Genomic DNA, 26,764 nt, shown 5'->3' with positions numbered 1-26,764 from the left:
TAATAGCGGAGTCGAGTCACTTAGAGAAATGAACTATTAAAAGTGAGTTGTATTAAATAGTATTCCAATACTTACCGTACTATGTGTAGACTTCTAGTAAATAATTTTTGTACTTATTGCTCGAACTTTGAGCGGAGTCCGCCTTAAAATTAGTCCAACTCGTGATATTTGAAACGGACAGGTTACATGTTATAGATTTGACAAGGGTGAACAAAACGATTTTGACGAGTTCACGGTATGCTACAATTGGTTGCATGATTTTACAGCAATCATTAATTTACATTTAATATTATTCGGGGAGTAGAGTAAAGGGGGGTGGGGTGGACCCCCTTTTTTATGCATGAAAAAAGGCGTGGGCCTTGAAAAAATATACACCACAGCCGAGGGGTGGGTCAAGGGTAAAACAAGCTGATCATATAATGATAATAATTTTATAAGTCTGACTCAAGTCTTGGAGTTAAAACAATCACCAAAAATAGTTTACGACCCATCGACCGAGTGAGTTATTTCTTCCCCAACCAACTACTATAACTCCAACGCTCCAGCTACGTGATTACTCGTTAAAAATTACTTATTCTTCTGAGGTTTTAGGACCATCAGATATAAGACCCTCTCAGAACCTGACCTTTTACAACGTTTTAGCTCAAAAAGGTTCTTCGTTTGGTAACAGAACATTCAACAAGGTTGAATTTCAAGTCATTAGAGTTGCGTGACATTGAAATGGCGGCCCGAGGAGGCTCAATGTCACGTGGGTCAACCCGGACTTTTTGCTAAACGAACAACTTCAATGTATTGAGAAGCTGTGTTATTTTAGTTTGTTTTGGGTTTGTCTCGTGATAATCCGTGGCTGTTCAACGTAACACTAAAGCTTAGCCCGCACATATCTTTGCACTCGTTGTTGGTTTTATCTACGGTTCTTTAACAGTTGTTCTCACGAGTCATGATTTTGGCGTGCGCGACATTTCCTGCGCTTGCAAGCTTGCAAGAGTTAATCGCGCCGATCAAAGGCCGTGGAGTGAGTGTAATACCGTGTTCGGTACATTCAAAACTTAACCAAACTCTAACAAGCTCTTTCCATTACACTTGTTACACTATTTAGCCTAGCAAACAAAAACAGCCATTCGGTTTTTTAATCCCGCGTACCATTTAGACTTTCAGACGTATTCCTCTTGGAGAAAAACAAGATGTAGAGGTACAGTTAATCTTGTTTTAATAGTTAAGGGACTGGTCAAACAATATGGGGGGGGGGGAGGGTGGGTGGGCCAGAGCATTTGGAAATGTGGTGGATAAAAGACACATGGCCCACCCCTTCCTTTTGGCACAAAACTAATTGACCCACCCCTAAATGGAGGTTGAAAATTACATGCCCCACCCCCCTTATAAAACATAAAAATTTGGTTTGCATATTAGTCAATGGAAACAAACTTTATTTCTTAAACAGATACAAAAGCATGTTAAAACTCTTTTAGCTTATATACAAAGGCATCAAACTACTCTTTTAGCTTTTATTGCCAAGTTTGCTTAATGGCACATCACTGTCACTGTCACTCCATCTGTTGGAAGTAAGATGTGCTAGAGGGATGTTGTCTTCTCCTCGAAGATGAAGAGAGCAACGAGGAAGAGAGTGGAAGGGAGAGAGCGCGGGTGATCAAAGTAGCAGCGATTAACACAGCGGAGAAGGGAGCATTGATCAACTTGAAGAGCAAGAGGAACTGATGACGGTTGAGCAGGCAGAGTTTAGGGAACAGTACAGAAATGCTTTTTTTTTCAATAATTACGAAACGTTCACGATGAGAAATACATAATAACCAGTTACAGTTCTTGTTTATAATCCATGATAAATTTAAGTTGCTTTTACTTGTAGTCTCGTAGAAGGAACAATAAAGCTGTGAAATGCAAAAAAAGCATTCCTTTCATATTGTAACAAATTCATTCTTTTTATATGTGAAAAAAAGAAACAAAAGGGAAGTTTTTTTATCATTTTAATTTCAGTTAGATGTAATTTTAATAGGTACAAAAATAAATTACACATCGGCAACGCTGCAACGCTTTAAATGTGTGGCCAACTTTTGCAGCAGAATCAAGTTTTCCATTCTTAAAAACAGTACTTTTAAGTAAGCGCCTATTCCTGTTTTAAAATAAGATGACCCACCCCCACGTGTCGCTGAAAATCGAACGACCCACCCCTCTCTAAGAGCTTAAAAACTCATCACCCACCCCCTCTCTGCTCCGGCCCACTCCCCCATACTTTTTGACCAGTCCCTAATTTGATAAAACAACACCAACAACAACAACAACAAAACAAGCCATCAAGTGTCATTACAAAAAACGTTTTCCTGATTGATTTTTCTTTATAAAAATGGAACACGCGTTTTTAACTAAAAATAAAGTAAATGAACACGGCTCCTCCCTCTCTTTAGCCTCCCACACCCCTAGGGGACGGGGAGGGGGAGGTAGCAAAATTCTACACGGCGAGGTAGAATAAGGACAGTTTCTATTGGCCCAGACGTGAAATCACCCCTTTGTTATCAAGTTTTCTTTTCTCGTTTTGAGATTTTTCTGTTAATTTAATTTACAAGGTCTTTTTACCGCTTTTTCAAAGCGCGGCCTCACACTTAGAGATGAAAGGATTTGCGCAAGACGTCGTTTTGAAAGGCATCTCATGAACGGCCTCATTTTTTTTCCTACACTAAAGTATTCTTCTCATATCCAACAGCATCACGTGGGCTTATGCACTGCACACTGAGGCCCCGTCCACACTACTCCGGAAAAATGTTTAAGGTCATTCCCCAGTATTGCATTGCGCATCCCTACTGCGCATAATTTCACGCGTGATTTACTGATTAGCGCGCGCGCATTAAAAAATGGCGGCTTTTTCTTTGCGGCGGGACCTTGCAATAGAGGTAAATCGTCATTTTCTCGAAAACGAGTACGGTGACCTATCATTTTTTTTTCTGTTGTGTTGAATTGAGTAATAAATTTCTCCGTGTAGAATAAATATAGGCCAATTCTCAGTGTTGAGCAAGAAACAATCGTCGGAAACGTGAATTTAGCAAGCAATCGTGACTATAATCACGGTGCTATTGTAAGGATTTATATGGTATAAACAAGGTGCTGTTGCTCCTAAACGAACATGGGGACCCCTCATTTTTATTTTAAAATTTTAGTTCCTATAATATAAACAATCAATAGACAAAATTTGACAAAAATCCCAGTGCAAGTTCTATTTCAGTGGAATGACCTCAATGACACTACGCGGGAGAAATTTGAAAAAGCAACTATCACCAGTCATTTTGGATTTGTGTTTAAGGGAAACTCTGGCAGGAAGTCACATGACTAGCGCGAAGTCGTCATTTTCGAAAAGCTCCGTTTTCAAAATGTTTTCCGTCCACACTAAAACGCCAAGCCTGCGTTTTCAAAATTCTTCCGGTTTGAAGAGCGTTTCGAAAAGCTACGTTTTCGTGACAGATTAGTGTGGACGGTAGGCCTAACCGTTGATAGAAATAAAGCTCCGTTTTCAAATTTCACCGGGGGAGTTTGGACGCGGCCTTAATAATCCTTATCTGAAATTATTTCACCTCAAATAACTAGAAAACAATATGTGATACGTGGCAAGTTTAATGGTACCTTAACGCTTAGTCCCGTTAGATAGAAACTTTCATGACGAGACCATTGGCCTCGGTAAAATTCTCGGGAAAAGTACTTCCGTAATTCCTCGAATAATTATATTAAAAGGGGGGACGACTAGTTTTACTGCTGATCCTTTATAGCTGATTGTTGTATATGACGTTATCAAAATTCTAAAACTACGAAGTAACTTCTTTAAAAGAATTTCGGTCAGATTAAATCAGTGAGATCTTTCTGTCGATACGTAACTTCGTATCGCGATCGGAAATAAACGCTTCAAACGTTTATCAAATTTGTCAGCCCGAGTCATCTTGAATAAGTTCAAAGTCAGAAAAAGTCAAAATCATATAGCTCTTTTAAAAAAAAATCGATCTTCTCACGTTATATTTACATCATCAGATTGACAAAAATTCAAACCCAATATTACAGAACAGCTTCGAAAAGAAAACTGAAAATGCTCTTAGGAATCTAATGCTAACCTCAGCACATGTGTCGGCTTAATCATTCTTGAATTTTCTCTAAATGACCTGTTTTGTAAGAAACTGTGGTGTGGGTCTGAATTTGCCTAAAATTGCCTCTTTAGTAACTAATAATTACTCTAAAATCTCTGTTATCGGTTTCTTTCCAGCTATCAAACCTATTTTATCATATCGCTGAAAAAAAAATAGAACACCTTTCGTTTTTTTTTTTTTTTTTGGCAGAATTCTCAAACCGTCTTTCTTCAGGTTGACGATATTTAAGATCAGCAAAAATGTCGAACGAAACTTAAGTCCTCACTTTGTCTGGGAATGGTCGTGGAAGCCGAGGTAGGTCATTTTGAGGGTTCTTCGTCAGTCTACAAGCAATCATTTCACGCCATTTCGTAAACGCAAGTTGAATGCTTCCTAACCCAGCTCTTTTTTCGCAAGATAACAACAAAGTGTATTGACAAGTTGAGAGCTACTTTACCATGAAACTACGAGAAAAGTTTCAGTTCTTCCGTGTTTCGTTATACTCAAATATTCGCCATACAAAATACATTAAATTCTAGCGTTTTATGACCACAGACTATGCAAAAACGTCAGCACTAAGTTCAGGAAAAAAACGTGCAATCGGCTTGTGTTTTATGCGCGAGTTTCAGCAGAAAAAAGGTGTGTTAAATGCGCTCTAATAAATGGTATTTTCCTACAGTGAGAGGGGGGTGATTATTCGAGAAAATACGGAGTTTTACCAACAGTTTTCCTATGCATCTTCTTCAAAATGTTGGTTGACATGTGCTTCGAATTCCTTTTGGCCGTAGCTATCTGGAAAGAACCGCTCACACACGGGACAAATTTTTCCTCGCGAAGAAGTAGCGCCAATAAAATCTTCTTCCTCTTCGATAACTTCAATGTCGCTCTCCCCAGTCCACGTGTTCTCGGATAGAAGTGTTGTCATGGAAACCGCTCTTCCCTCGGGCGCTCTTGATGAAGCTGCTGAGAGCGGAGCAGTATTTCTCTCTCCGGTTACCCTCTTAGTAACGATTGCAGCTCCGCCGGTTTCGTCACTTCTCTTTGCTCTGTACAAATTCGATTCCTGAACGGGGATACTCAAGGGCGCGTCATCCCCCATTACCCGCTCGAAACTCCCCTCTCCCTGGGGTAACGAAGTCGCTCCTTCTTCCGGCCACTTCGAGCCTCTTCCCTCGGTATAGACAGGAACATTTTGAGTGACTTTCGGAGCGCTGACCAAATGCTCAAAATCCTGAATGGTTTTCTCTGTGATTTCCATCAAAGTACGCAAACTGCTGTTCTGCTTGTCCAAGTGCTCTTTCACTTGTCTCACCTCAGCTTTTTGTTCTTGAGCCGTAGACAAAATGGTGTCCACTTTCTTGTGAAAAACAGCGCTTTCCGGCGCAGTAGCTCTTTTCACGGGAGCTTCATGTTTTAAAGTCGGTAATCCTACAATGAAAAAAGGAAGTATTAAATAGACCTAAATCGTAAAGAGGGTTTTTGGGCCCTACTCAGACTCATTTTAAAATGAGCTCTGAGAGGGGTTCAAAACATATTTAGCGCCAGGAACATAAACTCTATTACTATTATTATCACTTTGGAGGGCATCGAGAAAATATAAACTGAAAAAAGGACAAAACAGGTCTGAACAATCACGCGAGCGTTTGCAAGTTGAAGGTCAAGTTGAATGGCTTTTATTTTCCCTCACTGAAAATACACAATACATCAAGCGACGCTGGCTAAACATTACAAAATCTTGCCATTTGAGTCTTCAAAATTTGTTAAAGACATGAAAGGAAAGTTCGATAAAGCTTATTTGTACGTGTTGAAATTAATTTGTACAATTGCTAAACTGACAGTTTAGCATACACTTAATTGGTTGAACTGAGTACGTCGCAAAACTTACACGCACTTCGCCACTACAGGCGGTATTGACATCTGAAGAACAGACGACTAAGAATGTCCGAACAAACACGTTTCTGTGAGGCTGAGCTATCCTTTATGTAGGATGTCAAGCTTTGTTCGTTGAAAATGGCGCCGTGATTTCTTTCACCTACGCTTCACTGCAAGATTAGCGCCGCGAACACTGTAAGGCCCGGTTCAAACGTCGAACTTTACATGTGCCGAACCTAATACCAATTTGGGTCGACCCAAATAATTAAGTTCGGCAGTTGATTCACACGTCGAACCTAATTCAGTCGAAATTAAAAAATAAAAGAGACACTATTGCAAACGGCGGTTATTGCTGACCAAAATGGCGGAAAAAATGTGGGAAAGACAAATTGTGGAAACGAAGAGCTTGCTTTTCTTGCAAGTGCGATCAAGGAGGGTAGAACAAGTCGAAGAAGGCGACTCCAGGTGCAGTTAGCATGAACAACCGAAGATGATTTTGAATTTGGCTTGCCTTCCATTATTACTTATTCCCAAAGGAACATCACAGTTCCTCGTCCAGTTCGTTCCTGTCGTCGGTTTCTTCAAGATACATTTATTTTGTCTTTTTCTCTCAAAAACATGACTCGCAGTACGCCACCGAACTACCTGCTTTCCAATCCGCTACACTCTCATCGTTTTCAAATACGGAACACCGCATACGGAAGAGGTTTATGTACATCAAGCAAGTATATTTCGTGCTCTCGAAGCAAAAGGAACACAGATACATATCTTCCCGCTCTTCCCGCCATTTTGTTCCTAGCCTGCGTAGCTTGGCGGTTTTAAGGCAATTTGAGCGCGCTAAGAAAGCTGCGAACGGCTTCGCCGCTCTGTTTGCTCGCGCTCAAATTGCTTAAACAAAATTGCTTAAACCGCCAAGCTACGCAGGCTATTTTGTTCCAAAAGATCAAAACGCGGTACGCATGACAAAAATAGGAAACGTGCAGAACTCTGGGTAAAAATTAATTTATTTAATGTATTTGTAATGTATGCATTAGGTTCGGTACATGAAAAGTTCGACGTTTGAATCGGAGTCGCTCCGTAGTCGAACTGACCGACTGGCCATGTCGAACTTAATTCTCGGGTCGACACGAATAACATCTGTCGAACTTAACTGATTCGAACGTCGATCTCGTCATGTACTTAATTGGGGCTATTAGGTTCGGGTCATGAAAAGTTCGACGTTTGAACCGGGCCTAATGGCTTTTTTGATTTTGATTGGCTGCTTAAATCATACGATTGTTTGATTCTCACTTTTCATTGGTTTATTCCGGCGGGCTAAAATACATTTTATTTTATCCCGCCAAATTCTCCATTTTAGCCCGTAAAATGCGCCACAATGCCCGACAAAGTGTTAATAATTTTCATTAGTTTACCCGCTTGCCCAAAGATTCTTATTTTTACCAAAAAAATCAAGCGCTATATCGTCTGGCGCTGTTCTAATATACATGAAAGCAATGCATAACTAGTATTGCGTTATTGTGAAAAAAAAAGATCTATTACTATATGGCTAGCTCGGCTGTGTGCGGGCAAGATGAACTGAATCAAGCGCTGTGATTGGCTACCCGAACGGGCAAGGTGACGCTATTTTGCCCGCTCGGGAATACCCGCTGTGTCGGGCAAGAAAAAGGTATTCTTTTCCATGTAATAAATCCTTTATTGACCAAGTTCGTTCGGTCAAGATGGCTGGATATTGGCCTCTATCCTTTTTTTGCGTGTTTATGGGCCTCGACTCCGTCTCGGTCCATAAACACACAAAAAAGAACTTGGCCAAATATCCAGCCATCTTGACCTCATGCTTAGTCAATAACACATATTTACTGACCTTTTGTATTTCCGCCATCAGTTTCCCTACTCTGCTCCCTTGCTCTTAACATTTTATTCTGAGTCATTGCTTGCTTGAATACTTCGTAAAATCGATTCAGTTCTTGTGCTTGATCCTGGATTTTCTGCCTCAAAAGTATCACCTCCGCTTCAACTCTTTTCCTTTTCCCTTCCTTGTCCTCGTAACCTTCCTGTTGTGTTAATATTACATCTGTTTCTGTCGTTTTATCCTCTGAGGCACTCCCTTTAATCACTAAAGTTATATTCCCAGCTGAATTTTCTTCTATCCATTTTTTCAGACTATCCCTGTCTATTAACATTATGAACAACTGACCGTTATCTTCTACCACTTCCAATCCAATCTTTTTTAACTCTTCAACCAATGTAATGTATTTTTTCTCTCCCAACTTCCTCTTTTCCTCAGAGCTTGGCCCATGTTGTGCGCCACCTTCACTCTGAGAAAAAAAAAAATTAGGTTGATAACTAGAAAAGCAGTCAGAAACAAGCAGACATAATAGATAGCCAGACCGAAAGCCAGCCAGCCAGGCAGACAGACAGAAAATCAGAGATAGAGACAGATAGGCAGGAAGTCATTCCACCACTGATGTGTGACAGGCAGCTCCAATAGACAGAGAAAAACAGACTGGCAAATAAAAAAGAAGAGAAGGGGAAGGAAGAGACAATAAAAGGGAAGAAAGAGATGTCCTGACACAACTACCACAACACAATACGAAACCAAACTACACCACATGACCAGGCAAGACTAAGGAAGGGAAGGGATGATAAGAGAGGAAATAATGGAGGATGCATGAGGAGAACAACAGTTCTAGGTGGAGGATGATATAAGTTGGTTGCTCTAGGTGTAGACTGGTAGGTAAAAAGACATACATACATACAGACATACAGACAGACAGACAGACAGACAGACAGACAGACAGACAGACAAATGGACAGACATTCAGAAAGGGAGTTTGCTGGCTGGTTTTTTCATTTTCATAATTTATATTTCTACAATGAACCCTTCTACAGACCCAAACAAGATTCTTCTAGTTCCTAGCACACATTGATAATTTAGTTTGCAAGTTGGTTCAATACTGCAATCAAGTTATGCAATACACCTGATTAATCAATATATTGTACTTAAGTTTTGTATGAAATGTGTTCTCTTTTATTTTTTTGCTTTGTTTTGTTTACTTTTTGATGTAAATAAGTAATGTGTAACTTGAACTATAAAAAAAATAAATTGATATTCTTGAGCCATATGTAAAAATGAAATAACATTTCAAACCATTAGAACCCCTGGTCATATTTATATGGCATAAATTCAACGTGAAACAATAAGTAAGTTTATAATAAAGATAGGAGACCCTGAACATGCTCAGATTGGTCAAAAACCCATGTTTTATCAGAGTATAACACATAGAAAAATACTGTTTTATTGTTTTTCACATTACCTCTATATCATAAAGCAAATGAAGAAGCCTAACCCGTGTATTACACTGTGGTAAAACACAGAGAAATGAAGAAAACACTTCCCCATGGCTCATGTTTTCTACATTTCCCTCGTGTCCTTACGCTTAGGCTTCTTTATTTGTTAAATTACAGCAAGCTTTGCTAGAGACAACCACACACCTGAGCTGAAGCTTCTTGACACAATTTAAGAGATTGCTTTAAATCTTCAATCATCTTTTTGAGTTGTTCATTTTCACCATATTTTTCTTCAAAAGCAAGATAGCTCTTCTGCAGGTGGCCTAACAGTTCATCTCTCTCTTGATAAACCCTTTCATGTGATCCTTTTCTATCTCTCTGTTTAGCTTGTAGTTCAGATATTCGAGTCTGTCCCTCCAAATAACGTTTCTTTAGATCTTCAAAAGCTGATGAGTTCAGATTCAAGAGGGCAACATTTAGTAACTAAAGTATCAATGAGCAATTTTTACAAAAAAACACCAGTCTGCAACTAAAACCTGGCTGCTGACATGTTACAATCTCCCTGCATGGTTTCTTAGTTATTCATCTTTAAAAGTGCACTAAACCCTAAAAAGGACATTCAATATTTTCATCAATGAAAATTAGTATTGTCAAAATTACTATTAATATAAGTGCAGTGAAGCTGTAAAGAGTGTGAATGAAAAGGCAATCAGAAGGTTGTGATGTTAAATTGAAAAAGCGTTGCAGACTTCTTCAAAGTCCCCCTCATCTGGTCTTGGAAAAATCAGTAAAGACAAGTTACTAATAGGTTCTCCCTCCAGCATTACATTTACTTGTTGATATCCTCATCTTGGCGACTCTAGAAGCAACTTTATTAAGCTACATTTTTTGTTCTGTTTTGACCGAAAAAGAAGCAAAATTGCCTCGAAAATGCCCCTTTAACTTAGTACCTTACTGTTTGGTTCTAATATTTGTTTTCACACGAAAGAATGTCTAAGATCCTAGCTCAGTTAGTTCTAAGAATTACATCTTGTGTTTAGATTGATATTGATTGCCACAAGAAAATCTTGTGACTGTATCTGGTAATGCTTAATGTTCTCCCATAATATTGTTCATTAACTTCATTCCACGGGTTTAGGGTAAAAGGGATACCTTTTTTTCCAGAAAAGTTATACGAAAGGGGTACCTTTTCTGTTTAAATGGTGTACAAAAAAGGGTAAGGGTTGGACCTCAGGGTTGGAGCCCCCCCCCCCCCTATTAGACTTTATAGAATACCCCCCCTCCCCCGGGGAGGTATTGACTGCAAGTTAAACAAAATGATGCCATGTTGCAATTGATCAAGATGACGTCCAAATACGGTAAGAGCAAAAAAGTGGCACACAGGATGATAGCCGAGTGTGTCACTGGTGTTCTTACCACACTTTGATGTCATCCGTGAAGATCTATTACTGAACAATGTACCACAACATGGTATCTATTTGTTTTGTATAATTAAGAAACAAAAAATGTAAAAGATGATGTCATCTATGCGTCTGTCCTCCAGTTGATCATAAGTAAAAACCAATCAAAATGCCAGAATAATTCAACAGATATAAAATGCATTTATATAGCATCTTATCAGTGCTGCAATGTTGTTGTGCATGAATCATTCATCTTTTCATAATATGTTGACTTATGATTTAAGGCAGGCAGAAGCAATGTCAATAACCAAACATTGATGGCAAATGCCACGATTTTGATTCCTATTTTGAATTAACTCTATAATCGTATCGATAACAAAATTCTCGATCGTGATTGGTTCTCCACGCGCCTATTTGTTAAGAGTTATCCCGTTATTTGAAATAAAAATTTCCATTCTAAAAATGTATAACGTAGCTGTATAGAGATCAAATCAGTTTCTCAATGATATGGTTGTTTACTTTTCAAATAAAACAACCATTTAGAGATTGACACGGTCTGAATCTCTATATTGTTATGTCATCAGAATGGAACTTTGAATTTGCTTTGTACCCAGAAAATGTCTTAAGCATGAAAAGAATGGTGTGGGTGGAAAGGGCATCGTCTGACTCAGCATTATTTTGATGGCAATACTTGTAAATCTTTAAGAGGTATTCTACTGCAGCTTACACCAGGAAAACCTTGAGTTGCACTTTCATTACCCTTGCATGTAGCTCAAGAGTTGTGGGAGGGATACCACATTGAGCAAGCAACTTGCCTTCCCTTCTTTTGGCTTATTTTAAGGTATTAATAAGCTTACAATTCAACTTTGTCCCATTTGGCAAAGGAATCAATGCCCACTAACTACCTTTTCTGAGGGCAACATGTGCATCCCTCGACACTGGCCCACTTCCATTGCTTTCATCTTCTAGGCCCGGGAAATCAAACACTTCTTCCTCGTCCAGTCGTTCATTGCGAGGAGACGCCGGTCCTTTTCGTCTCACATTTACCTTTCTTTCCATAAAACCTTCTACTACAGCACAAATACCTTGGAAATATGTGGAGTTTTCTGGATGAATACAGCAGCGTCACGACGGTTGGTCTCGGCAAGGTTCGTTCTAAATTATACGTAAAGGGAAAAACAACGCAAAATTATCTCACTGTACAAAAATAACTATTTCGTTTTCCGCATCAGAAAACCGTCACACCGAAGCAGAAGTCGGGATCACTTCCGCTTTCACAATCCTTAAAACGTTTCGCCATGAACTTACGTCTGCTCGCGGGCGGATATTTGACGAAAATAACCGACAGGGACTCAAGGGACTCACTGACCTACATTCTCGTCCCCATGGCCTTGGCCTCGTGCCAAGGTTCCGCCGGCTAAGAGAAACGAAAGGGCTATGGGGACGAGAATGATATGAGTCAATTACGATGTGGCTCAATTACAACTTACTCAGTCTATTGTTGTCGGCTTTCGCACGTAATTTCGTAGTGCATTAGGAAATTGCAAACGAGCAACAATTATCGAAAGTGATTACAGACTAGGATTGTTGCAGGGAAGATTAACAGGTTGTGGGAGAAGCTAGCAAAGGTAAGGATTGCATTTGTACAAAGCTAAATCATACCTTTCGCCGCTAAGTTCTCACGATAAAATAATAACATCAGGAAGCTTACGCTGCGTGAGTAGTTTGTTTCCGTCTTCACAAACTGAACAGAAAAACTACACTGAGGTCCTATAGTATGAAGACATTCGCTTTCTAGGATTATTCGAGAAAGGTCAGGTTTTAGGCTTGTGATTTTCATTCGAGATTTTGTAATTTGGACGTTCTGGTGGCGTGAAAGACAGACATAAACACCTTAAACTTTGACCTCGGTGTTCTTTCGACACGTGCAGTGTACTGATCGCCTGCAGGGACAATGTGCAAGATATTTAGAACATCATTAAATAACTAACTTATTCATATGGTTGCCAAGTCACATAATATTATGTATACTAGAGTGAAGGAAAAAGGGGTGTGTTGTGGGTGTGTTTGTGTTGAAAATCAGCTGTACTTACCGTACCGATTGCCAAGTGCCCCCAAGTGGACAGTAAGCAACAGTACACCCTTTTTTTTATGTAAGGACCTTTTTTATAAGAACGTCGAGGCTGAGATTAACCAAAATTTTAAGAACGTATTAATTAAGAACATTCCTCAGGCTGAGAGTCGATTAAGAACGTTTTTATTTTGCTAATCTGTATGTAAATGACAAGCATAAAATAAAGGTAACAATAAATGTAAAATTAACCCCAATATCAGTAAGGGCATGCTTTGTATAACATTAACATTGGTTTTCTCATTGCATGACACACATCTCTGTTGGTAATGATCAGCAGTTCTTATTTATAACTGTTGCAAAATAACTTCCACACCATCAAAGCCATCAGGTGATACAAAGTCTAAAGTACAATGTATTATCAAGGTAGTTGACCTTGTATACCATGTAAATGTAAGAACATCTTAAGGAGGTTTTCAGCGTCAAATTGCAAATAAAGATAAGAACGTTCAGCCTCAGCTCCAAAATTAGACGTTCTTATAGAAAAAAAGTGTATCAAAATACAGCCAAAATGTGCAACCTTGGTCATGCTTGGTGCTCTGGATAAGTGCGTGATCAAGGGTCCAGGTTTCAAGTCTGGCCTGCACCAATGTGTTATGTTCCTTGGTAAGGAGTTATTATCACATTGCATTTTCTTTGCCCAGAAATATATGTGCCAGTGATGTGTCAGGTCAGTTTGACATGATTAGTGCTGTGAGTATTAAAACCTGCAGAGGACAAACATACATGTACATGTACCATCCAGTTGGCGCTACAGCATGCATTGTAATATTTTTATTTAAAAATCAGAGTTATGTAATGTAAACTAAGGTAACATAGTAAAACCTGGTGGCTCTTTGTCTGGAAGCAGGAACTTATTTCTGGTATCCAATAGAATAAAGTGACTAGGAACATTTGAACTCCTCACTGGATGCTATGCTTGTCTATTGCCAGGTTTGCCTCTAGCCTTTTTTTGCTCATAGGGTAGAGAGAGGTACTGCAAGTCTTAGTCAAAGTAAAGGGTCTTGCACAAGAACACTACTCAAATACTTTGGTCAGGCTGAGACTTCTCAACCCAGAGTCCAGCTCACTAACCATTGGGCCACCGTGCTTCCTAGAGTTTACAAGTCTTCCTGTGCAGTGACCTCATGGTTAGTGTGCTTGTCTTCGGATTGAGCGGTCCGCGTTCAAGCCCTGGCCAGGGACACTGTGTTGTGTTCTTGGGTAAGACACTTTACTCTCAGTGCCTTGTTCCACCCGGGTGTACAAATGGGTACCGGTGAATTTAATGCTGGGGGTAACACTGCGATGGACTAACATCCCATTCAGGGAGGAGTAGAAATACACTACTTCTAGTCATTTCATACTACAGTTACAGAAACTGAGATAAGCTCCTGCCTGATGGGCCACTTGGCTCATTGTATGTAGACTTAACCTTTACCTTACAGACTTCTTGCTAATTACTATTATCTTGGGATCCTGTGATTCATTGCAGGAAATGGACCCATCACCAAATTCACAGTTTGTGAGTAACCCTCATTTGAAGTTGCTGGATGATGACATGCTCTTTCACATTGGAATAAAGGCCGGTGATCATCAAAAACTCAGAAACTTGTTTGGTGATGTCAAGGTGAGTTTCTTAGTTACCGCATCTTTCAACTACATACAAACTCCACTCAAGTGACAGTTTCATGCTTTGCTGCCATCAATCATTCTAGCGGACTTCACAGGGAGCACAAGTTTACTTCAGTGGGCTCAAAAGAACACATCTCTGAGTTGTGATTGGTAGATGTGACCCATTTTGTTTGCCTGTTTTTTGTTTTTGTTTTCAAGGTTTGTTGGTTGCCATAATTATGATCACGGCAGACAAAAATGAACTGTTACTAAGCTTTTGAACTAAAGAGTAGAATATTCATTTGATAATATTCAGTTTTATAAGTACTTATAAATGTTTCTGCAAGTTGTGGTATATACAAAAAGAATAAGTTTTAAATTTCTGTTTTCCTTTGTTGTATTTATGACTATGAAGACAGAAAAAAATGTGACATCTCACATTTTATTGGTGTTTTACTCCAAGAATATTATTCTCTTCTGGAGGGTGATCATATTTATATAAGGAGCAAGTATGGACCTTGGCCCAGTTACAAATTATGTTATATTGACAATGACAAGCAATAACGAACTTTGATATTGCAAGTACGTACTCTGATGTAGGTGGACAGAGGCCACCGAAAATTCAGTAAAGAAAAAGGAACAAATTGGATTACAAAAAAAAGTTTTAGAGAATGTCTATCACTGATTACAACACTGGAAGCGATATCGTATTACTTTTAAACGTTATTTTGTTGTAATTGCTAAAATAAATAGCTGTTCATAAATATTTGCAACTTACAGCATTTACACCTTGCCAGTGTGCTGGTAGTTATTTTCTTTTGTAACATCTTTAGTTAGTTAGTTAAATCTTTTAACTGGATTGTTTTGGTCACTCAGCCCCCCTTCCGCCTCCCCCATTGCTAATGAAGTCAAGGAAAGTATTAAATAAATTGACAGACTGAAATCATTAAATTTTATTCAAAGATACATGTACAAACTTTGCCACTTGTTGATGAATCACTGCATGCTTGCTGACCAACCATCATTTTGTTCCTTATAGTTTGTTTGCATGGGAGGAAGCACTGGCCGCATAAAGCTCTTTGCTAAGTTTATACAAAATGAACTCAAGGACCATGTGAAGGTTGACAAGGAGCCTTGTAACATGTCAAAGTCTGATCGCTATGTGCTGTACAAAGTTGGACCTGTCTTAGCTGTAAATGTGTGTAATATTGAGAGATCACAGATATTTACGCAACTTAACATAAAGCCTTAAGAAAATTCACTTTACATGACTTGAATGAGACTTTAAGTTGTGACCTCTTCGATACTGGTGCATTACTGCACACTGCATTTCCAAGCTACACTTGTATCAAGCAAACTGTAACCAAGTCATGTTGTGAATTTCGGTAGATGGTGAAGATATGCTTGCAAGTGATTGTATGAAACACTCACTTCCATGTGTTGTTACTACTTTTCAAGTTGTCTTTGCAGAAAGCTGTGATTATAATAATTACCTGTCCCATGAAAATATTAAAACTGCATTTCTGAGGGCATGAGGGGGTGATGGATGCTTTCTGGAACAACACAATTCGTGTCTTAATCTCTTGAATATTACCAATAATACTGCTTACCTTTAGAAGTTTAATATCATAGATGACAAATTATTCCCCCACAATTGTGGGTTTTTAACATATTTGTAGCAAGAAATTTCGCACCAAACGTTGCCATGGCAATTTGTAATTTTGAATGTGAAATTATAAATTAATGCTGAAATTTTGTGTTAAAATTTAAGGAAGAATAGACCATTTTCGATATATTAAAATTCTAACTTGGCTCCGAGGCTTGGGGGAGTAAAACAAAAGGAATCACATCGACGCTAAGTGATGAAGAACTTATTTCTTTTGTTTTATTTCCCCAAGCCTCGGAGCCATGTTAGAATTTTAATATATTGAAAATGGCCTATTTGTCATCCCTGGTATTATTTATTATATGTACTTTTGATCCAAACAGCATGGCATTGGAACTCCTTCCCTGATGGTTATTTTGCATGAAATTCTCAAATTGCTGCACTATGCTGAAGCACAAGATGTTAAATTCTTCCGCATCGGCACATCAGGAGGCTTAGGTATATAAATTCATTTCAACTGAAAATTTGGAAATTACCTTGTTATATATCTAGAAGTTAAATTTTGGATTTTAATGACAGAAACTTTTAATCTCAAAGGTTTGGAACCTGGAACAGTTGTGATCACAAGAACTGCTGTTAATGCTCTCTTAGAGCCATTTAGTGAACAGGTACTTCAAGTTAAGGATTATTGTATAGGTAAGAAGGGTAGACTGTAGAACTTAAGAAGACTCTGTAGGAGTACAGTCTAGCCTAGAGAGTAGGATTCTGCAAAATCTTAACTAAGATCTTTAACTGTGTTACTTACTTTTACAGAATTCTACAGGTTGTTATGACAACTTTGAGAGACTTCATGACGGTTACTATAAACAGTATATCACATATTAATATTTTATTTTGTATCTACTGGTTTAACCGGTAATTGTGTTATCCAATAAAGTCAATATTGTTATTATTATTACTTTTATTATGATTACAACTACGACTATGATTATGATCATTATGACTATTATTATCTGGTTTCCCATTTCAGGTGATTTTAGGTAAAGTGGTGAGATTTCCAACGACCCTTGATGAGCAGCTTCAAAAACAGTTGTTAGATTGCAGTGGTGAAATACTTACAGCGACTGGAAACACAATGTGTACACATGACTTTTATGAGGGTAAAATGATGTTTTATAATAATTATTGCAACTTTAAACCTATTTCTCCTGAGTGAATTTTTCCTGAGATTGACAATTATAAAATTCTACCTAATTTTGCAGGACGGTTTTAAGTAGCATACCAGTTAAGTGTGCAACAATTCAATGAAAAAAAATGATATTCTGAGATCTTTTTGTATCTATCTTAGTTAATTATTACATCTAATCAATGGATTCCAGAGTATTTTTGCCATCTTTTGAAGTTAAATGGCCAAATCAGTTGAAAGTAGTTCTTCCATTTCTTAGGATTGATGTGTGAAATATATTTTAATTTCTTACTTAATTTCATCTGTTCAGTAATAAATTTCTTGATCATGGCAAATCATATGCAGTATTCTGCCACCCTTCAATACTGATGAATCTAATTTGTTGTAAGTTGTTTCTTTTTTGGGGTAAACTTCTCTCTTAATAGTATTGATGAATGATTTTTACCAGACAAGTTTTCTTTTTCACAACTGGTACCATCTTTTAGGTCAAGGAAGGCTGGATGGAGCTTTTTGTGACTACACACTAGATGACAAGCTCAAGTTCCTTCAGAAGGTCTATGACGCAGGCGTTCGAAACATAGAAATGGAAAGTGTGTGCTTTGCAGCAATGTGTAACCGTGCAGGGGTACCCGCAGCTGTTCTGTGTGTCACTCTTTTGGATCGTTTGAAAGGTGACCAGGTTGAACTGGCACCTGAACTACATGAGGACTATCAGATGCGACCCCCTAGACTTGTTGCCAAGTTTATAAAGAAGACTCTGGAAGAAAGCAATGGCACTGGCTGTTCCCTCAGGAAACGACAGAAGGCCAATTGAATTCATTTCTTCTGTGCATTGTCTTTTATTCTTAAAAATTGCAAGAACTTGGCTCTAAGTTAATCCAGAAATCTTGAATTTGTTGGTCTAATTTGAAGGCAATTAGGAGAATTTACTAGGAATAATATGCAATGACTGCAGGCATGCATGTAATGGGGCCAATGAGTTGGCAAAGAAAATTGCAGGTCAATTGTTTATTGGTCTACTTCAACTCGACTTTTGAAATTTGGTCATGTAATATTATTTACTGTAAATTATTCAGACAATGTAAGTAGTAATTAATATAATGGTTATGCTGTACTTGTATTATTGATAACAGTGTAAAGAGGAAATATTTTTACAATATTATACTTTACAAAGGGAAATAATGTTTTGGCCAGGTATTTTTTTAATGAATCAGTCATGATCATTAGTGTGGCTGCATGTCAGTGTGAACTACAAGGAAAAATATTTTATTGACAGTTACTTGTCAGTTGAATAAAAAATAAAACAGTATGGAAGAACAATGCATAATAATTGTAATTCCTGAAATAATAATATACATGAAAAATTACTCAATTCTGATTGGCTGAGAGCAGTGCAGTTCAAGTGTACATGTAACACCAGTGCAAATTACACGTTGTAATTCTGGATTATGATTGTCTGAAAGACAATAGGAAATTTTCTAAGCCAATGATATCATGTAAAATGATGATGAAAATTTTGTGCAGAAACTTTGAAAAAAGTTTTCTTGAATGAAAAAAAATGGCTTCAAGAAAGATATTCCAACACTTCCTCCACGCAAATGTTTTCATGTTTATACTATTAATAAGTAATAACGGTTTTTCTTGTCCAATTTAGAAATAATTTGCACTTGTGAGTTTATCAAAAAGCTGAAATTGTACTCACCAAAGCAACTCGTGCAATTTCAGCTTTTTGAAAAACTCACAAGCAAATTAATTCCAAATTGAACTAGAAACCGTATGATTACCTATACTAATAATTTCAGAAATATGCTTACATCACCTACAAAGATTTTCTTTGGCTCTTGATGCAATCTTCAAAGATTGCAAAAAAATTCCATAAAATTATTACTGAAACATCTGCATAGGAGGCTAGATTTGTAAAGCTACCCATAACACACTTATCTTCCCTCTCTTTTCCATGCTAGTCAGCTGGCTACATCTTTACCACAACATCGGGGTACAATGAAACCACATTATGGGGCTCCACTTTGGGAGAGCTCTGACTATGATGTGCTAGGCCGAAAATCTTCACCATACTTTTGTCATTAGGCAAGGAACTTCACTTGCCCATCGAGCAAGTTAGCGACAGAATGCACAATCCACTGGGGCCAGGCCTATGAACTGTGCATTAATTGAATACTTCTTTGTTCACAGGCACTGCAATGGGAATGGATTTTGAGCTATCTGTCATTTTTTTTTTTTTTTTTGAGAGGCAGGGGTAGAGTGTGAACAATACTGTGAGGCAACAATACTGAAAACACCAGATCCCCCCCTGACTTCAACATATCTATCATACTCGTTATTGATATTTCTAACATAATCCTTTATTCTCTTGTTATATAATGATCACAGTGTTATTTACATGTACACAGATAAAATATTTACAGTGTGGTATACTCAAGAACCTGGAAAAACTTGGCAATTTCTAGTTAACTGTTTAGGTTGTTCTTTGCCTTCCCTAACTACTATGATTGGTTGAAAAAAAATAGTAGCCTTCTATCTGCAAAAAAATATACTTAGATAAACTGCATTCCTCTAAGACTGTCCTTCCCATGTAGCTTATGGGCAAGTCTATCTTCTACATTACGCCTGTATGTATACAGTAAAGAAGCTCAGTCAAGATGTCAGCTCCAATATAGATATAAATGCCAAAATATAATGCCACTACAGACTGGTGTTCCAAATACCTGGATTCCTCCTTTGGGAAGCTGTCAAATACTTTTAAACTTATTGCTGCTGCAGTAACCCCTGGCTGTTCAGACTTTTGAGAGCGTTAATCACTATCTCTTGCAGATACTAAGATAATAAAAGGAGAAAGAAAAACACCAAATAAGTAATCAGGAGACTATATACATGTGAAACTATAACAGAAGTGTGATTTTCCGCTGGTTGAGGAATGAATGAAGTGGGCAACTTTTTTCTCACACACGGCTAGGAGTCTGAGTACAATTGTATCAAGGGTTTCAGGTCATGTGGCTTGTGCAACGTTCAGTTTTTGTTTCATCATCTGCCATAGCCTGACATGCCCACCCACCTGTGAAGTATTTTTAGAGTCTATTAAGTTTCAGTGAATTTATTCTCTAGCCACTTTTTTAGTACTGTTGTGAGACAGTTATGTTGTTACGTTAATAAAGGTCACGTTGCGTGGTTTGGTTTGGCATGGCTCCTAGCTGTGTGTCAGAAGCAACTTGCCTCTTACAAGTGCAGTGCTGAATTAAATGTGTAGTGTTGGAAACATATGCAGGCATTTTTAAATTCTGTGAAGCACAACCTAGTGGAAAACCAAGCTTGGGAAGGTACTTATTTCTTTTAATGATTTTTTATTCTGGTACTTCTTAAAAGTACATGTATTAAAATTTCCCAAGTAACCAACGTTTACATGTACCATAAAGCAATGATTGTATCTTTTCTGCACAGGACAATACTTTTACCTAGTGAATGCTGTGCACATTGTAGGACTGTATGATACAATGTAGTAAAGCCCACATAGATAGTAAAGACCACTTACCTGAGGTTTGCAGTATTCTTCAAGCCAGCTGAATATGCAAGCTGACAGGGCTTCAAAATTGGTGACATTGACTGATGCATTGAATGATATGAACTGGGTCTCCATGATCTGACGGAACTGAGAAAGGAAAATAGACAATTAGCCTTCAAAGAATTTGATATCTACTCCAAATTCATCCATATTACTAAGGTCATCACAGCTAGATGCGTTGTTCTACCAATATACAGGAAACTCAGCCTGCCCAGCAAAATCACACTGTAGCATTAACAGCTAGCTTGGGGGATCTACCAGTAGGACCCTGCCATGTAAAAACATGATAGTGGCTGTCACTACTTACCACACTAAATTTGGCCTGATCTGGTACTTGCTTCTGCCCTTGTGCTGGCTGTAAACAACAACAACAACAACAACATTGGACGGTAATTAATCAGGAAAACTACTTACTAATCCATTAAGAACTAAGGCTTGGAGTTTTACAATACAATGTATTTTTCTTTAGTACAAAAGGTTGTGTCATTTCCAATCCAAATAAAACCTTTACAGTTCTTAAGTATGTTTTTGTTTTGAGGAGAAATACAACTAATAAATTACCAAAGAGAAAGTTTTACAAAAGTTTAACAAAAACATTAACTGTAATCATTACTGTACATGAAGATGACCAGATGGTGGTTTTTGTTCCCCCACCAATTAAACAAATAAATCACTCCACAAATGCTGCTTTTTGATCTTAAATCACAAGAATGCATTCATTGTAGTTTGGAATGTAGAGAACAGGTTGCTTAATAAGTGTGATCAGTGTCAAACCAGTACCATGAAGCCGGACAGAATATTAAACAAAAACATAATTTGTACCTGATTCTGATGTGCTTTGGCTATTTGCTCATAATTCCTGAGAATAAAGAAAAATGCCCCATTGACTTAATAGATCCACCAATATTTAATATTTTAATGATTGCTATTTTGTTTGGTTCTCTTGAGAATGCCAATATTCTCCAAAGAGTCTTGTTTCACAAATCTGAGATTTAAGAGGAAACAGGACTACGTGACTGTAAGCTACATGTAGCTTCCTACAGTAACAAGGATCAGCTATTGGAAGGGATCAGCTACAGTGTAGTAGGGGACCAGCTACTGTTTGACTTTGTTTTGACAAAGGACAATTGCTTGAAATGTGAGCATTGCAAACTCACTATGGCAGTTAATATCACCTTCAACTTCATGAAAAATAGCTAGGTAGTTTAAATTTTCAGTACTTTCTTTGTAACAACAGCAACAAAAATTGCATATTACATTTTATTTAACTTTACATCCGGCAGTGTCAGTTAATATAATATGCCATTTCTGAATTGTCTTTAAAAGCTTCTTTCTCAAACCAAGTCTTGGTGCCCTCCTTTCATATGAAAATGAGGTTAATTCACATGCAAATTAAACTCATTTTCAGATGAATGGTAGTGCACCAGGCCTTGTTTTGATAGAGAAGCTTAAGTCAACTCAGAAATGGGCTATCAATTTAGGCACTGTCAAGAAAACAGGAAAGAACTTATGGCAAACTTTCCCTTGATGTAACATGAATTTCAGACTTAAAAATAGCCTACATTATAGGAAATGTGCTACAATTGCTACAAGAAATCAAAGACAAAGACAGTCTTACGTCTTCATGATTTTTAGAGCCATCACTTCTTTTCTGAGTGCCTCTAACTCCTCTTCTTGTTTCTTCCTCTGCTGATGTAGGAATATGATGTACTCAATGGCTGAAAGGGAAACACAGCATACAATAAACATAACAGATAGACATGCTACAGAGATCTTCCATGGATAATGTTACCACATGTACAACATGGATGTTAACATGGAAGATAACAATAATGTATTTAGAAAGCCACTCAGGATGTCCATGTGAGAAAAATCTGCAACACAGGATTGGCTATTTCTAGACACTCTGGGAATTTCCAAAACCGGGAGTGATCTAAAATTAACTAAAGAAGAATTACATTGGGAAGAAGGCTTTTATAAGGGATTAACTCTCTTGCCTAAATTAACATCTCTGACCGGTAGTAAAACCTAAGACAGTACTGCAACACCTGTGACAGGTTGAACATGTACCATCAGTTAAGTATGTCTTTACGGTAGTTGCATGATCCACCTTCTGTGGCTTGAAATAAGTTGACGTGATGCTATTCAAGCTTCACTGTGTCTGTGGTCTCACAACTTATAATAATTGTTGGGTCTTGTCTTACTTACATTTCTGAAGGATGATGGCCTTACTTAGCTTTTGCATAGCTGTTGCTGTGTTTGGCTGGTGGCAAGTTGGTACGATTGTCTGCAGATCATCATACCCCTTCTAAATATGACAAATAAACAAATGAATAAATGAGTTCCTTGTGCATTGGCAATGTTACTTAATCAGAAATCTGTTTCTTAATTGCTTAGTAATTTACATGTATCTTTCAGTTGATATTGTAGTTAAAACTAATGATAAAAAGTTGTGATGTTTTGACCTGTCCGAGGTCATTTTCAAGTATGAGTGAAAAATACAAAAATTAGCATAAATATGATTCTAACAGTAAAAACAGTTTTCTTAAAAAATGTCACGAACGGTAGAATGCAATGAAGTAAAAAAGTGTCATTAAGATAAAATACAGAAGTTTCAGGCTCAGTTTTTCATGCTGGTAACTGCATAATGCAAAGTCAAAACTGCTGATGGGAAAACATTTGCCATGATGCCAATATTTCAAATCTCACTGCGGTGAAATCCTACAGTTGGTAAACTGTAAATGATCATAAACAAATACTTTAACATCCTACATGTTGACCACACTTGTATGACGACACACAGACCGCATCATGACAGTCATAAAACACAAGAACAACTGACCCTTATAGCATCCCTCCTCTTTTGCTCAGCTGCACTGTGCGCAAAACGTCTCTGTTCTTTGGCAACAAACACATCAGTTTCCTCATCTTGTGAATCTAGAGAAAAAACATGAAAATCATTTTATCAATTGATACAAACAAAAGGATACTAAGCATTATTATTATCAGTAAATCCTTCTAGTCCCTGTGAACTCTACAGGACATATGACCTTAGGAGGTCTGCCAAGTGTGTAAGTCTGAGGTGACTGGGGTTTTTCAAATTCATCTACTACTTCATGTGTTTCTCTTTTTATTCATCTCTTTGTAATAATATTCCCAGGTTTCCTTCAATTCAATTTCAAACTAAAACTGGTTGTTAAAATATTACACCAAAAACTGTTAATCTAAGTGTAAACTAGTAACAGCAAAAATATTATATTTGTTAGGAAGAACTTTTGATTAAGAGTCTCTCCTACCAGTTCATTTCAAAGAAAAAAATTGTATTATAACACTGTTTGAGCAATCTGTGTCCATGATTAAAATCTTAAAAAAGGAGTTTAAAACTGATCTGAAAATATGTTAAAACTGAATTCTTGACCACTTTCTGTGGTCTTCTTCAGAGAAATGTACCCTGCAAGAGCCACAGAATGCAAATATGTAGCTAAGACGTCATTGTTCATTGCCCCCTAGGGAGGAAACCAGTGATGCATAAGCCCTTGGGAAATGTGCTTTTACATTAACAGAGTTAATGTCCAGGAGTGAATATAATGACTCTAGAAAAAGCGTTTTGGTCTTTTTTTTTTAACGCCTGTTTCCAAAATGCTTGCATAATTAGGGTGTATGTCATGGCCAGTGGTTTCGGCATTTTGTTTTACTGCGGTAAAGTCTACATGTGAGCCAAGTGGCCCATCAGGCCAGAGCTTATCCCGGGTTCTGTAGCATGAAGCAACTAGGAGTATTTCTACTCCCCCCTGGATGGGATGCTAGTCCATCGCAGGGTTACCCCCAGCATTAAGTTCGCCGGTACCCAATTATACACCTGGGTGGAGAGAGGCACTGTGAGAGTAAAGTGTCTTGCCCAAGAACACAAAACAATGTCCCCAGCCAGGGCTCAAACCCGGACCGCTCAATCCGGAGATGAGCGCACTAACCATGAGGCCACCGCACCTCCATATTTTGTTTTACTGTGGAGCCAATATTCCCATTCTTTCCAGGCTTGTGTTCAGCCCCCCAAGACTTCCAACTTCTTTTACTCTCTCCAGTGTATGTAAATGGCACATTCTGCAACTTGCTTTGTAAACGATTCCTTTCAACTGTTCTTTTGTCAGCCAGTCCTTTACACTCCTTTTTTAAAATTTTAAATATTATTATAGCTTGCTTGTTTACCAAAATGTGCTCTGGAAGAATCCTCATCAGGACTTGCAGGTTCTGACTTAACATCCGTTGAGTCACCTAAGAGAAAGAATACAAATACCATTGATTACAGTTTCAAGTTATTAGCTTTCAATATCGTAACCTTAAAATAACAGTAAAAACAAGCAGTTTTTTTTACCTGCTTCTTCATAAAGTTGATCATTACCACCTGGAATCACAGTAACAAGCTGAAAGAATAATAACAAGAATGAGTGTCCTGTGTATGTATACCAAGAGACTTACCAGATTATTAAATGTTCACGAGCCTTAACACAAGGAAAATCCACAGAGATGGCAGCACTTTCAGAATGAAAATTTAACTCATCGCCAACTGATGAGCTTGGGAAAGGTGCCTTAGGGATGTTTGAGCTGGGTAAGCTATGAGCCTTGAGCAAAGCATACAGGTATCCATGGCAACCTTGACAGTGGTAACCACCAGGCACCGTCACACTGACAGAGTCAGTAGAGAAACTTACCATATATTTACCGTCATCAGCAAAAGGGAGGGAGATGAGGGAGCAAAAGCACATTTCAAGCACAAATGGTACTCAAGACAAACTACATGTTCTTACAGAGCTGGCAAGCAGCAACGTAAGCCCTGTAAAACCCCATATGAGACCCCACAGAGAGACCACTGGCCAGCATTGGCTCAACTCAAACTTTGCCTACATTACATTTAGCCACATAAAAAAAAAAATCAGATGCTACAAGGTAGAAGTAGTATAAGAATCTCAGACCCCAAGGCTGGAAATAATTGCCGGTCATCCAACACATATAGAGCTGACTACTGTAGGTAGTACTGTATCATTCGATCAACCCAAATGGAGCTCTCTTCAGGCTAACCTGAGTGATATTTAGGCTAACCAGAGCAATAATTAGGCCTAGATGTAGTCTGTAGAGCGCTAAAACACAAGGATCAATCCCCTCCAGCCTTTAACCTTGAACTCTTGATCCACAGTATGTAGTCATTTCCTTATGGAGATCACCTGACCCTTTCTATAATGATTTCTTACATCTCCAACTCTGCCAGACTATATGGAAGTCTCCCACATACAGATGAAATCTCTTGGATACGAAGGAAATCTTGGCTGATTTTTGGCAATTTCAGGGGTAAATTTTGGATATTTGATGCATTTTGTGGCTAGATCGGCAGAGCTCTACTATCAACAACCGTTTTTGAGGTTGAGATCTCCCAGATATTTTTGGTTTTTTAGGTTGGCATCTCAGCCCCTATAGCAGGTCATAAATTTTATCTCCTTGAGTTCAATAATTTATGCTGATTTATGTAACTTATAAAATGCAATGAACGTGCAATAAAATCATCACACTCAGACACTACATCAAATGAATGCAAAGAATTCAATAAAGAACGATATCTGGGAGTGTTGAAGAGGGAGGAAGAAAGAAATATCAAATAACAAGGAATGTTCACAACATTCATTTGCGCTTGTTTACATGTATGAAGCTCATATCTAAACCATAAAGCTCTCGTCACGAGAGAGTTCGTTGAGACATCTGAAATAATGGACAGTTCTGCAACTTTTGTTAATGCCTGTGGAGGAATGAACAAACTATTTCCACTCTTTCTAACCTGACTGTTTGTTCCCCAATCTTCGACTTCCTCCGCCATTTTGAATCGAAAGGAAACCACTCGGATGAGGGTTGAACATCCCGGATATACGGTCAGTTTTGCAAAGGTTTGTGGGTGTGCTCCTCCCAGAACATTACCAGATTTGGTAAAAAAGCTAAAAGCACGGTCA

The 26,764-nt window shown here is 38.1% G+C and overlaps 3 protein-coding genes across 7 annotated transcripts; 1 reads left to right on the top strand and 2 right to left on the bottom strand.

The window, feature by feature from the left end:
- Positions 1–3,600: 3,600 nt before the first annotated feature.
- Positions 3,601–12,798, bottom strand: LOC110058592 (uncharacterized). 2 transcript variants are annotated; one of them, XM_020765247.2, is made up of 5 exons: positions 12,341–12,798; positions 11,584–11,833; positions 9,483–9,724; positions 7,852–8,305; positions 3,601–5,546 (listed from the first exon to the last, which is right to left on the bottom strand). In XM_020765247.2, the coding sequence occupies exons 2-5, from the start codon at positions 11,735–11,737 to the stop codon at positions 4,849–4,851; spliced, it is 1,548 nt and encodes a 515-aa protein (XP_020620906.2). In that variant the 5' UTR covers positions 11,738–11,833; positions 12,341–12,798; the 3' UTR covers positions 3,601–4,848. The 2 variants fall into 2 exon arrangements, with proteins under 2 accessions (XP_020620906.2, XP_020620905.2); XM_020765246.2 differs by lacking the exon at positions 12,341–12,798 and adding an exon at positions 11,987–12,043.
- On the top strand, positions 12,156–18,514 carry LOC110058594 (uridine phosphorylase 2-like). Of its 2 annotated transcripts, none has more exons than XM_089285196.1 (7): positions 12,156–12,306; positions 14,284–14,418; positions 15,442–15,600; positions 16,392–16,506; positions 16,606–16,676; positions 17,039–17,168; positions 17,680–18,514. In XM_089285196.1, the coding sequence occupies exons 2-7, from the start codon at positions 14,287–14,289 to the stop codon at positions 18,006–18,008; spliced, it is 936 nt and encodes a 311-aa protein (XP_089141322.1). In that variant the 5' UTR covers positions 12,156–12,306; positions 14,284–14,286; the 3' UTR covers positions 18,009–18,514. The 2 variants fall into 2 exon arrangements, with proteins under 2 accessions (XP_089141322.1, XP_089141323.1); XM_089285197.1 differs by lacking the exon at positions 12,156–12,306 and adding an exon at positions 13,396–13,415.
- On the bottom strand, positions 12,920–26,723 carry LOC110058590 (max-like protein X). 3 transcript variants are annotated; one of them, XM_089285198.1, is made up of 11 exons: positions 26,596–26,723; positions 25,144–25,192; positions 24,978–25,043; positions 23,614–23,708; positions 22,980–23,079; positions 22,390–22,489; positions 21,594–21,630; positions 21,079–21,126; positions 20,742–20,858; positions 19,921–20,029; positions 12,920–13,516 (listed from the first exon to the last, which is right to left on the bottom strand). In XM_089285198.1, exons 1-10 carry the CDS (start codon positions 26,632–26,634, stop codon positions 19,961–19,963), a joined length of 720 nt encoding a protein of 239 aa, XP_089141324.1. In that variant the 5' UTR covers positions 26,635–26,723; the 3' UTR covers positions 12,920–13,516; positions 19,921–19,960. The 3 variants fall into 3 exon arrangements, with proteins under 3 accessions (XP_089141324.1, XP_089141325.1, XP_020620902.1); XM_089285199.1 differs by lacking the exon at positions 12,920–13,516 and adding an exon at positions 14,831–16,868; XM_020765243.2 differs by lacking the exon at positions 12,920–13,516 and having other exon boundaries at positions 19,533–20,029.
- Positions 26,724–26,764: the final 41 nt, after the last annotated feature.

The sequence above is a fragment of the Orbicella faveolata genome, unplaced genomic scaffold (genome assembly GCF_042242905.1).
Source record: "Orbicella faveolata isolate gen_17 unplaced genomic scaffold, um_ofav_v1 contig_13, whole genome shotgun sequence".
Classification (NCBI taxonomy): Eukaryota; Metazoa; Cnidaria; class Anthozoa; order Scleractinia; family Merulinidae; genus Orbicella; species Orbicella faveolata.
The sequence above is the reverse complement of the archived record's forward strand: the minus strand, read 5'-3'. Positions and strand labels throughout refer to the sequence as shown.